The following is a 14,133-nucleotide window of genomic DNA, read 5'->3' as shown; positions in this document are numbered from 1 at the left end:
GGTTTTAACTACTTTTAAATATTTGACCTCATCGTTCCCAGCCTGAATTCTATTTCTTCTGGATTTGTTTCTTGTGGACATTATAGCTTTGAAATTTCTAGGCCTTTCAGGAACTAATAACAAAGGATAAAAAGAGAAGGAACATATGTGAACACTTCTGCTGACTTGTCATCATGACATATTTTTGCAAAACTTATTTAATTTACTTAGAAACATCATAGTGATGCTTGCAAAATAGATCCTTAATATGTCTTGAGTAGTGAGATTAGTCAGTATTTTTGTCTCCCTGGCAGTCACAACCTGTCTGTATAATTGAAATGATTTTTTTAATCATTTAATTTGCTTTCTAATTCTTAAGACTCTTTTATTGTGTGACTATATCTGTTGTCTGAAAACAACACTAAATATTTCTATCTAGGTCAACATACGCAGAAAACACGATGACGGACTGGCAAGACCTGGTAAGTTTGCATATTACAGCTTCACCACAACTTTATTGTTATCAGCATCCTCTCAGCAGTCCCACTTCATCTGTCAAATGTTCCATGGGGACAAAAGAAAGAGCAAAAGCATGTGTAATGTGCTGGCTATTAATTATAAAAGTCCAACTCGTTTCCTTCTGGTAGATCAGCTACTTAAGTAAAAATCACATCTCTAAAGGAATAGTTAAGGGTTCCATTCTAAATAAAATACTCCAAGAATTTATTTCTCTCAGCGTCCGTTTCTTCATTTTCCAATTCATATTTCTTCATGGCAACAAAATAGTGAATAAAAGTTTCTCCCAGAGCGTGCCTCAGACACTGATCTTCCTCCAACGCCACAAGGGCATCTTCCAGTTTCAAAGGGATCTCAGAAGGCTTTGACTGATAAAGTTCTGTGCTGTCATCTGGAGCAGCCAATGTACCGTCACTGCTTTGAAGTCCATCCAAGCCTGCAGCAACAGTCGCCGCCAGCACCAGGTAAGGGTTTGCTGTTGCTGAGCCCAGTTTATTTTCTATCCGGGTTCCTCTCTCCCCGTGACACTTGATATTAAAAGCACAGCTGTTATCATTATATCCCCATGTTGTAGGCACACTCTCCTTCTGGTCTTTACTCTCTTTGGAATAACGTTTTCGGCAGCTAACAGCAGGAGCCATCAGGCAGCTGAGAGCAGCAGAGTGCTTCAAGAGTCCTGCCAACCATTTTTTCCCAGTGATCGTGAGCTGCTCAGTTCCGGAACTGCTGCAGAACATGTTTCTCTTCCCACCAACATCCCAGAGACTATGAGACAAAATTCCTGAATTACAGAATCCAGTCTCAATGAAAAAGCTAGTGATGTAATTATGTTTCTTCGCCACTTCTTTGACACCTGTTCTGAGGGTAAATGCATTATCAGCTGAACTGATGCCAAATTCGGGCAGAAAACATATTTCCATCTGACCAGGCCTGGTAGAAGATGAAAAGCTCTCAACATTGGCTCCAGTGTGATACAAACCATCCACAAGTTCCTGGATGAAGGGCTGGTCATGATTATTAAGCAATGTTGAAACAGGAAAAGATATGGTCTTTGAATTGATAATTTCAGGGACACCAAAAATGCAAAAATCATAGATGAAGGCAGAGAGCAGGGAAAAGCCACAGTCCTGCAGCTGGTCCAGTTGCCGCTTTGCAATGTACCTGGGGGATGTCAGCAGAGGCTCACCAGTCACAGTAAACGTGTCACATATCACTCTTGCTGTTCTCTCAGCCCATGGCAAAACTCGAAAGGTTGATAACTCTGGCATCAGGACTATGTCACTATTAAAACATGTTGTTCTTATGTGATCCACTTCATTGTCCTTAGGATTTGGTATCAATTCAAGATAACCTCGGGGCATAAAAACACCATGGATCACTTTTTCCTAAAGAAGTTAAAGGATAGAGCAGTTAAGTTTCAAAACTTGAAAGCAAAAAGTGGAGGGGGGAGCTTGGTGATGAGGAAAAAAAACATGTGTTTCACATCTGTTGGACAACACTACCTTAATTTCAGATAAATTTTTAATATTTTAAAATAAAATCCTAGATATTTTAAAAAAATAACTCTTAATATGTTTATCCTCGAAGTCTTCATATGCTCTTGAATCTGAAAATAGCAGTCATAAATGAAAGGTAAAATGAGAAAGAAAATGTCTTTACAGCAAATGACAAAGGTGAAGTAAAACCGTATGGAATTATTTGAAGTGATCATAACCAAAAGTACTTCTTAAAGCACTTTTAATTTTATGGCATAATTCCTAATACTTGAGATAAGGCTTTCTTTGGGCTTATTCTATTGGAATCTCCATAGTTAACTGATTCTCAAAAGTCTACAGTAAAGAATTCTTGGGGACTGAAAAAAATGGCGGCGTGAGGTGAGGCTCTGTAACGCTCCCCTGGAATTTACAACGAATCGGACAACAATAACTCCACAAAGGACTCCTTGCACAGCAGACAGGCAAGACGAAGAGGCCGACTACTGAATTCACCTCCAGGTGGGTGAATCGCGCGAGCGGGGGAGGAGGGAGAGGAGAAGTGCGGAGACGGAGCCGCGCGGGCGCAGGACACAGACCTAGCTCAGTGCTCAGAGCCCGCTGCTCCCGGAACTACCGCCGCTGCGGGAGAGGGAAGGACTCGGACTGCTAGGGCTCCGCTCACGGCCCGCAGGGCTGAGGGGGCAGCATACAAAACCGCTGAACCCAACGCTCGCTCACGGCAGACCTCGGAGCAAAGACTGAGGGAAGAGGGCTGAAATCAGTGGTTTAAGCCCTCACTGCCGAGCGGAGAACGGAAGCCCTAGGCACAGAGACTAGCCGCCCCCTCCCTACCCTCCCAGAGCTCGCCCCACCCCCACCTGCCCGGTGCTAGAAGCCATAAAGTAGCAGTGTCGGATCAAAGGACAGAATATTTGCTGCTCTGAGAACTGTGGACCGCAGACACAGATTCGCAGCTCAACTAGTTCCGGCAAAGGGGAGGGAGCTGTGGAAGCAGGACTGGCTGTGGTGGTGGTCGCCGCCATTGCTCTGGGCCACCTCTCACAACTCACCCCGCCCCTGGCCCCACCTATCTGGGCAGATCCCTGCAGGAGTAAACGGAACTGCTGAAACAAACGGGCTCTGAATCTGGTGCAGAAAGAGCTTTGGAACTCCAAAAGCTCTTCGCATACCTATCAACCTGTTGCAGAAGACACTCCTGTAGATGTCTAGGAAGAGAAATAGTAAATCAGTGATTGCCATGAATAACCAAGGCAACAAGATAGCTCAGAAAGAAAGTGAAAAGTCTCCAGAAAAGGAACTTAGAGATATGGACCTTTGTGATTTAAATGACAGAGAATTCAAGATCGCAATTCTGAAAAAACTGAACGAGATGCAAGAAAACACAGAAAGGCAGTTTAATGAACTCAGAAACACAATCAAAGAACACCATGAGCATTTTACAAAAGAGATTGAAATCTTGAAAAAGAACCAAATAGAATTTCTGGAGATTAAGAACTCAATAGAAGAAATTAACAATAAAATATCCAGCTTAGGTAGTAGAGTTGACCAGATGGAGGAAAGAATCAGTGACATCGAAGATAGGAACCTGGAATTTACACAGAGGGAAGAAGAAAGAGACTTGAGACTTAAAAGAAATGAAAGAACTCTACAAGAACTTTCTGACTCCATCAGAAAGAGCAATATAAGAATAATGGGCATACCAGAAGGAGAAGAAAGAGGGAAGGGAACAGAGAATATATTCAAACAAATCGTCAATGAGAACTTCCCAAACTTGTGGACAGAACTGGATCCTCGAATCCAAGAAGCAAATAGAACACCTAATTACTTCAATCCCAACAGGCCTTCACCAAGGCACATTGTATTGAAGCTGTCTAAAATCAATGATAAAGAAAGAATCCTCAAGGCAGCCAGGGAAAAGAAGACAGTAACTTACAAAGGAAAGCCCATTCGATTATCATCAGATTTTTCAGCAGAAACTCTACAAGCTAGGAGGGAATGGAACCAAATATTCAAACTATTGAAAGAGAGAAATCATGAGCCAAGAATAATATATCCAGCAAAGATCTCCTTTAGATATGAAGGAGGAATAAAGACCTTTCCAGACATCCAGAAGCTGAGGGAATTTTCTAATACACGACCTGCACTACAAGAAATACTAAAGGAGGCTATTAGACCACCATCAACAGGGACAACTTGTGGCAACCAAAACATAAAAAGGGGGAGCGTAAAGGCCTGAACTGGAATATGGGAATAGAGAAAGTAAGCAGACTGAAGAAACTGGAATACTCTAAATATCAAACTTTCTTTTACATAAACTCAAGGGTAACCACTCAAAAAACATCCAAATCTGAAATATATACTGTAATAAAAGAAGAAACAGAGGGAAACATCATAGAATACTACCACACAGAAATAACAGACAACAACAAAAAGGCAAAGAAACAATGGAGATACAGCCTTACCAGAAAACTAAAGACAGAATGACAGGAAATCCTCACATATCAATAATCACCCTAAATGTAAATGGACTGAACTCACCAATAAAGAGACACAGAGTAGCAGATTGGATCAAAAAACTAAACCCAACCATATGCTGCCTACAAGAGACACATCTCAGCTACAAGGACAAGCATAGACTCAAAGTGAAAGGGTGGAAATTGACACTTCAAGCAAATGGTACCCAGAAAAAATCAGGTGTAGCCATAATGATTTCCGATGAAACAGACTTCAGGGTGAAAAAGATAACAAGAGACAAAGATGGACATTTCATAATGGTAAAGGGGACTATACAACAAGAAGACATAACAGTCATCAATATTTATGCCCCCAATCAGGGAGCACCGAAATATACCAAGCAACTACTAACAGAACTAAAGGGAGAAATTGACCAAAACACAATTATACTAGGGGACTTAAATACATCATTGACAGCTATGGATAGATCATCCAAACAGAAGATAAATAACGAAATCGCAGCCCTAAATGACACATTAGATGAATTGGACATAATTGACATATATAGAGCACTTCATCCTAAAACATCAGACTATACATTCTTTTCTAGTGTACATGGAACATTCTCAAGGATAGACCATATATTGGGACACAAAATCAGCCTCAGCAAATTTAAGAAGATTGAAATCATACCAAGCATATTCTCTGATCACAAAGCTTTGAAATTGGATATCAACTGCAAAAAGAAAGCAGGAAAAAACACAAATACATGGAGATTAAACAACATACTTTTAAAGAACGACTGGGTCAAAGAAGAAATTAGAGGAGAGCTCAAAAGATACATAGAAACAAATGACAATGAAAATACATCCTACCAAAATTTTTGGGATGCCGCGAAAGCAGTTTTAAGAGGGAAATTTATATCATTACAGGCCTATCTCAAGAAACAAGAAAAATCCCAAATAAATAACCTCATGTTACACCTTAAAAAACTAGAAAAAGAAGAACAAGCGAAACCCAAGGTCAGCAGAAGAAAGGAAATAACAAAAATCAGAGCAGAACTAAATGAAATAGAGAACAAAAAGACAATAGAAAAAATTAATGTGACAAAAAGCTGGTTCTTTGAAAAGATTAACAAAATCGACAAACCCTTGGCTAGACTCACTAAGATAAAAAGAGAGAAGACACTAATTAACAAAATCAGAAATGAAAAAGGGGAAGTTATCACGGACACCACAGAAATACAAAGGATTATCCAAGAATACTATGAAGGACTATATGCCACCAAATTTAATAACTTAGAAGAAATGGACAAGTTCTTAGAAACATATAGCCTTCCAAGGCTGAACCAAGAAGAAGTGGAAAATCTAAACAGGCCGATCACCAGTAACGAAATTGAATCAGTCATCAAAAACCTTCCCAAAAGCAAAACTCCTGGACCAGATGGCTTCACCAGTGAATTCTACCAAACCTTCAAAGAGGATCTAATACCAATCCTGCTCAAACCCTTCCAAAAAATTGAAGAAGAGTCAGTACTCCCTAACTCATTTTATGAGGCCAACATTACCCTGATACCAAAACCTGGTAAGGACAACACAAAAAAAGAAAACTACAGACCTATATCTCTGATGAATACAGATGCTAAAATCCTAAACAAAATTCTAGCAAATCGAATACAAGGATGCATTAAAAAGATTATTCATCACGACCAAGTGGGGTTCATCCCCGGGGCACAAGGATGGTTCAACATTCGCAAATCCATCAATGTGATACATCACATAAACAAAATAAAGGACAAAAACCATATGATTCTATCAATTGATGCAGAAAAAGCATTTGATAAGATACAACATCCATTTATGATTAAAACACTTACTAAAATTGGTATAGAAGGAAAATACCTTAACATAATAAAGGCCATATACGACAAGCCCTCAGCTAACCTCATAATTAATGGTGAAAAGCTGAAGCCCTTTGCTCTACGTTCAGGAACACGACAAGGTTGTCCCCTATCACCTCTGCTTTTCAACATAGTGTTGGAAGTCCTCGCCAGAGCTATCAGGCAAGAGAAAGAAATAAAAGGCATCCAAATTGGGAATGAAGAAGTTAAATTGTCACTCTTTGCAGATGACATGATGCTATACATAGAAAACCCTAAAGACTCCACCAAAAAGCTATTAGAAACAATCAATGAATATAGTAAAGTTGCTGGCTACAAAATCAACGTACAAAAGTCCATTGCTTTCCTATATACCAACAATGAAATCTCAGAAAAAGAGATAGAAAAAACAATTCCTTTTGCAATTGCAGCAAAAAGTATAAAATACCTAGGAATAAACTTAACCAAGGATGTGAAGGATTTATATGCTGAAAACTATAAGACATTTTTGAAAGAAATTGAAGAAGACACAAAGAAATGGAAAGACATTCCGTGCTCATGGATTGGAAGAATCAACATCGTTAAAATGGCCATATTACCCAAAGCCATATACAGATTTAATGCAATCCCCATTAAAATCCCAATGGCATTTTTTAAAGAAATAGAACAAAAAATCATCAGATTTGTTTGGAACCACAAAAGACCCCGAATAGCCAAAGCAATATTAAAAAAAAAGAACAATACTGGAGGTATCACACTCCCTGATTTTTCCTTGTACTACAGGGCTACAATAATCAAAACAGCTTGGTATTGGCGGAAAAACAGACTCATAGACCAATGGAATAGAATTGAGAACCCAGAAATAAAACCACATAAATATGGACAGATAATTTTTGACAAAGAAGCTAAAAACATACAATGGAGAAAAGACAGCCTCTTCAATAAATGGTGCTGGCAGAATTGGATAGCCACGTGCAAAAGAATGAAACTGGACTGCTATCTGTCACCATGTACCAAAATTAATTCAAAATGGATCAAAGACTTAAGCATAAGACCTGACACAATAAACTGCATTGAAGAAAACATAGGTACTAAACTTATGGACCTTGGGTTCAAAGAGCATTTTATGAATTTGACTCCAAAGGCAATGGAAGTAAAAACTAAAATAAACAAATGGGATTATATGAAACTGAAAAGCTTCTGCACAGCAAAAGAAACTATTGACAAAATAATGAGGCAACCAACTGAATGGGAGAAGATTTTCGCAAACAGTTCCTCTGATAAGGGGCTAATATCCAAAATATACAAGGAACTCATGAAACTCAACAACAAAAAAACAAACAACCCAATTGAAAAATGGACAGAGGACCTGAAGAGACATTTCTCCAAAGAGGATATACAAATGGCAAATAGACATATGAAAAAATGCTCAACATCGCTAATCATCAGAGAAATGCAAATGAAAACCACAATGAGATATCACCTCACCCCAGTCAGAATGGCTTTCATCAACAAAACAAATAGTAACAAGTGTTGGAGAGGCTGTGGAGAAAAAGGAACTCTCATACACTGTTGGTGGGAATGCAGACTGGTGCAGCCGCTATGGAAGGCAGTGTGGAGGTTCCTCAAGAAATTACGAATAGAATTACCATATGACCCAGCAATCGCTCTCCTGGGTATCTACCCCAAAAATATAAAAGCATTTCTCTACAGAGACACGTGTACTCCAATGTTCATTGCAGCTTTGTTTACGGTGGCCAAGACATGGAAACAACCAAAATGTCCTTCGATAGATGAATGGATAAAGAAGTTGTGGTACATATACACAATGGAATACTATTCGGCGTTAAGGAAAGATGATATAGGAGCATTTGTGACAACATGGATGGATCTCGAGAGAATAATGCTAAGTGAAATAAGTCAGACAGAAAAAGCAGAGAACCCTATGATTTCACTGATATGTGGTATATAAACCAAAAAGAACAAGACAAACAAATGAGAAACAAAAACTCATAGACACAGACAATAATTTAGTGGTTACTAGAGGGTAAGGGGGTGGGGGGTGGGTGATGAGGGTAAAGGGGATCAAATATATGGTGATGGAAGGAGAACTGACTCTGGGTGGTGAACACACAATGGGATTTATAGACGATGTAATACAGAATTGTACACCTGAAATCTATGTAAATTTACTAACAATTGTCACCCCAATAAAATTAATTAAAAAAAAAAAAAAAAAAAAAAAAAAAAAAAAAAAAAAGAATTCTTAGTCCGTCTCACCTGACTTTAGTCAGTCCTACAACACACAGGATAGTTGTCCTAACACCAGAGGAGCCAGGTCTGCTGACAGCCGCACTCTTCTCTTTACACACTTTACATACACTTACACACACGCATACACACACACACACACATACACACACACACACACATTGTGGGATTTTAGAGTACTAAACATGAAATCCTTTCATTCAGATTTTTTCATTCACTTTTACAGCCTACTTAACAATGAACTATCTCACAAACTCAAAGAGTCCCAGAAACCTTGCTTGTGGATGTGGACCCATATCTCCAAAATTATCATTTCCAAAATGTGGTAGCCTTCCAGTCAACATGACCTGGGGTCACTACATATGACTTCTCTTCCTAGCTCTTCCATTAATTACTTGTGTGAAGTTAGGCAAGTCACTGGACTCTGTGCCTCAGCTTCCATGTCTGTGAAACAAAAGTAATAAACTAGGTGACTACTAAAACACTCTCGAGCAATATACTTCTTGGGGGCAATGGATTTGGTCGTTTATTTAGCTTTTGCTATGTGCCAGACAACAGGGACGTGGTGAGGTTTTAAAGTCAAATAGACATATAAAATAATTTCTAGAAATTGTGTCATGGGATTAGCAAAAAGGCTTCATGTGTTGAAGGTTACATTAATGGATGGAGAAAAAGCTGACTATAAAGTTTGGTTCCAGTGATGTCAGTGAGTATCATGAGGTTAATAAAACATACCAACATCCTACAAGCTAAATTTGGACTACTTCCAAATCACAAAGAGCATGGCTACCCAAGAGAGGTTGGTGCTAGCAGAGGCAATTTACTAGTTTATTCTTCGGCCTTTGTGTGCCGCCCTCCTTCACATTCCACCTTCTCTATACATATTGCCAAGTGCCATTTGACTTGGCTGATCCAAATCTGCTTTTACCAGTAATAAAATTGAGTAAGTCAAGTATTTCTCATTTGCCTGTTTAATTTTTCAACTCATTCAAGGACCTGTCTATATAAACTTTACACACACGCATACACACACACACACACACACATACACACACACACACACACATTGTGGGATTTTAGAGTACTAAACATGAAATCCTTTCATTCAGATTTTCACTGTAAGAAATAATGTTATTTCCCTACATGTCAATTCCTTAGTTTGAAAATCTGTATGTTAGTTCTGCATATATCTAAAATGGGGGGTAATGTATTTTATTCATGAGACTACCTAGAGTTGCTGCAGTTTAAATCTGTGTTTGTATTCACTTGGCTGTGAACAATAGAAACTAGCTTGTTACCATTTCACTCCAACAGTCCTTCACGAATTGACAGAATAGTAAAAAGTCACAACTTCAGGTTATTTAATCAGTATTTTTCTGAGCACACTTTTTTAACTGTCATTTTCTTTATTCTTTTTTGGACTTTCTGGATTCAAACTATTATTTATTAGTGGTGGCAAATATATAAATATATAAAAACAGATCTTGTTCATGACAATGATTGTTAACTTAAATTGTGTTTATAAATATAAAGCACTAGGACAACTTCATACTCCAATATAGAACACCAGGGACTCAATAAAAATTCTTACAGAACAGCTCAAATTTCTGATAACTGAAATTTAGACCACAGTAAAGGTCACCTTTTGAAATAACCAAAGAATTGGTTATGAACTCTATAGCAATGTATCATGTTTTGATTAAATCAAAGATAGAAAGAACCTACATTATCTGCATATAAAAAAACTGTTTGAGACAATAGCTTAGTGCTTCCCAGAGGGTAAGGGGGGTAGGGGGTGGGAGATGAGGGTAAGGGGGATCAAATATATGGTGATGGAAGGAGAACTGACTCTGGGTGGTGAACACACAATGGGATTTATAGATGATGTAATACAGAATTGTATACCTGAAATTATGTAATTTCATTAACAGTTGTCACCCCAATAAATTTAAAATAAATAAATAAATAAATAAATAAATAAACTGTTTGAAAGGCATTTAGCACAGTGCCAGTCACATGGTAAATTCTCTACAAGAAGCAGAAACCATCATTATCAGATGGTTTGGCCTTTTCCCATTTCGTAACAATCTTTGCCTGTTTGCTTAGTAGAAGACTTGTTTTAAAAATCAACATTTTTTTCAATTTTATAAGAAAGAACACTTAGCTATAATTAACAATAAAAGGAAATATAAAAGCCAAAGGCAGAAGGTTCAGTTAAAAAAAAAAAAAGCACTGGAAATGGAAGTGAGGATTCACTGACTGACATTCCAGCTCTACCACTAACTGCCTGTAGTATTTGAAAAATGCTTTCCTTAACTTCTCTGGGCCTATTCCCTTCATCTATAAATGAAGAAGATGGCTTATATTATCTTTTATATCCCTTTATAGTTTAACAATAATTTTCACATTAGCATTTTGTTTTCCACAAATAGAAAAACAGTTTTAAAATTATTTTATAAACTTTGAAATTACTTTTGACTAAGCCATTGACAAATTCAAATTATTGACTCCAATCTTTGTTTAATGAATTTCCCATATAGAATTGCATATATATGTTGTTTAGATTGGTTTGCAAAGATGAAATTATTTTTAATGTCTAGTCACAATACATTTTCCAAAATCAATTATTTAATCTTAAATGATAAATATTCATGATGTAAACTCTTGTTTATACGTTTACAATCTCCAAAATAAATCTAAATCATTTTGTTAAAAAAATATATAGATACCGTTTGGTCATTAAATAAAAATAAAATAATAATAACTAGGTAATGAAAGGGGTAATGAAATGTATTTAAAAATGGGGGTAAGAATAAATACAGCAATTGAAAGGAAGTATAATGAGTTATATTAAAATATTCATGATAGACGAACTTTTCCTCCATTAAAACCTTAAAAAAAGAAAAAGTGCTTCCTATATGTGGGACATTGAACAAGATAATGGAAAATATTTTCAATAGCAATTTAAAATAAGAATGCAGACATTTTCTCTTTATGTCAATTATATCAATCCTCAACAAATGTAGGAAACATATTAAATTATATTTTCATAAAGACTAGAGTAAGGTTTTAAATATGTAGTTTTAGATGCCATTAGTTGAATAAATGATTAGAATTTGATAAAAGCTGAATAACAAACAGTTTCATATTGAGGTCTCTGGCAAGTGGCTGAAGTGCTAGTTCTGTTTTCTTATTGATTAAAAGAAATTCACATGAATTAGATTCTGGTCCTGTCCACAATAAATTTCACATTTTGTTATCAAAATTAACCAACATGTGTTCTTGCCTGGATAAAGAGGAAATAATATTTGTAGATCTAAAGAACGTTTTAAGAAACAAGTTTGAATCTGTTGGAATTCTTTTAAAAAGTGTTTTGAAGATGCCCAGTTTTTTTCAAACATAAAGCACATTAGAAAATTATAATTTGATATGAAAGTGATAAATGTAAGTATTTAAAAAATAAGCTTAAAGTATGCTTAACTTTTATACTTTTGTATATAATACTGACTGGTGTCTCTTCGTAAGAAGCAATATTTCAGTAGCACAATAAATCCGTTATTAAAATAAATACATGACATGAACTGAAAAACAATCTCAGAAAGTCTCAAAACATATCCAACAATGCAATATTTCTTGATATCACTATTTTTGAGAACTTAATATTAATTAAATCATCCAACAACAATAGGGTATTTTCTTATCAGAATTAGAAGGGATATGCTTTTTATCTAGCCAATTCTTTCTATTTAATTAATTTTTTCCCTTTATATTTACTCCTGGGTCTTCTGTTGCAATTTTCTCATGTCAAACAAAATATAATCTTCATAATTGCAGTAAAATAAAAAATATAATTCTGTGGAGGGGAATTACTCAAGGCAGAAGGACTAAAATTACCAGTCTTAATTAGTTTTATATTTCTATTGGGTAAAGAAATTGCTGTTTGGAAACTGAAAGTATATGTTCAGCTCCTCGGGGAGCAATAATGTGTTTGGGGAGGGACAAGGGAAAGAGCAAAATAAATTATTGTTTTTCAACTAAGGTTGCTGTATAGATTACAATAAAATAACAGAGAGTAATAAGGACCATTTGCTTGCTAATGGTCATGAAATTACATTCAAGCATAACTTTACTTGTAAAACTCACTTGGAAAAAGTGTGCAGGGATACTCTTAGACCTGGACACCCCATGCAGATCTGTTGCTTCAAATCTCACAAACTGAAGGTGATTTTTGGTCATCTGTTGTTTAATGTGCTTCATTCTAGAGGAGACTTGAGGTGCAATCGGAATTTGAGTGCTGTTGCTGGTGTTATCTGTAAGATAAAGAATGGTTCTAGAGCATTAGATCATTATGAATTGAGAACTTAAAGGAGGCTAGAGAGTAGTGAATTGCTCATTATGATTATTAACAAAAGCATCATACAGATGGTGCCAAAACTGTATATACATTTTAAGAAAGGAAAAAACTGTATTAAAATTGTAATACTCAATATATACTGATAACAAAAGATGAATACAAGTCATGTGCATACATTTTTTGGCACCCACTGGGTGCCATATCATCGACTTAGATTAGAGATATTACTTTTCTTACACTGCCTTTACATATTCCCAAGAATATTGTCTCTCAACAGCCTAAGAGATTATTTATCATTTGGGACTAGGTGAATGTTAACATTATTAATATAAGTATATAGCAATATCATATCTAAGTACTTACCAAAGATACCTTTGCTTATGAAAATTAGAATATATTTACATAACTGGACAGCTTTGGTACCATATAAATCTGTACATAGATGACTACCATTAAAAATACTTTGAGCTTCTTGAACAAACTGGTAATACCTAAATTAAAAGTTTCTATATGTTTTTTGTCTTGTTTTGTTTGCCAAAAGGCTTTATGTCTTTATATTGGCATCTGAATCGAAGACATCTGCATCTTTCTGTCAAATTTAAAATTTATATAAATAAGCAAGCAAAAAAGTGTTTTTCAAGATGAAAAATCTAGACTGAGTACTCAATTTTAAAATTAGAAAGCTAAAAAAATATATTATTTTCAAAATTTTTAAGATAATCTTCAAATTCTAAAACTTTAGAGTCAGAAGAGACTTTGGAGATAAACGATCTCATCCAACAACCAACATGTTAGCTTGTGTCCCAAAGGGTACAATGAGGTTCTCCAAATCTCCTCTCAGTTCGTTGCCAAAATTAAAACTAGAATCTGAATCTTTTGATTTCCAGTGGGTGGTTCATCACCATAAAATGACTAAAATATCTAAAGCATATAAAAAGGTCAGGAAGATAGTATCCATCATAAATGTTAGCTAATGTCCCAACTTTTAGGAGAGTCAGCGGACTGTAGTAATTCCGCACAAACATTGAAGCCCATCCGTTTCCCTTCAAATCCTGGCTTTGCCCTGGCAACTTTCTTATCCTCTCTGTCTCAGCTTTCACATTGACACAATATACCTATAGGGTTGGTGTGACAATTAAGCAAGTTATTTATTTAACAGTTCCTGGAAGACAGTAAGCACCATA

General features: G+C 36.3%; 1 protein-coding gene across 2 annotated transcripts in view; it reads right to left on the bottom strand.

Moving 5' to 3' along the window:
- Nucleotides 1-341: 341 nt before the first annotated feature.
- The window catches only part of LGSN (lengsin, lens protein with glutamine synthetase domain), a 36,775-nt gene continuing 22,983 nt past the window's right edge, over nucleotides 342-14,133 (bottom strand). The window contains exons 4-5 of one of the 2 annotated variants that reach the window (XM_081044540.1): nucleotides 12,739-12,905; nucleotides 342-1,880 (exon numbers count right to left, since the gene is read on the bottom strand). In XM_081044540.1, the coding sequence (XP_080900666.1) occupies nucleotides 681-1,880; nucleotides 12,739-12,905 (1,367 nt within the window). In that variant the 3' untranslated portion in view covers nucleotides 342-680. The remainder of the gene's footprint in view (nucleotides 1,881-12,738; nucleotides 12,906-14,133) is intronic. The other variant, XM_081044541.1, reaches the window with a different exon arrangement.

The sequence above is a fragment of the Rhinolophus hipposideros genome, assembly GCF_964194185.1.
Source record: "Rhinolophus hipposideros genome assembly, chromosome: 3".
Lineage (NCBI taxonomy): Eukaryota > Metazoa > Chordata > Mammalia > Chiroptera > Rhinolophidae > Rhinolophus > Rhinolophus hipposideros.
The sequence above is the reverse complement of the archived record's forward strand: the minus strand, read 5'-3'. Positions and strand labels throughout refer to the sequence as shown.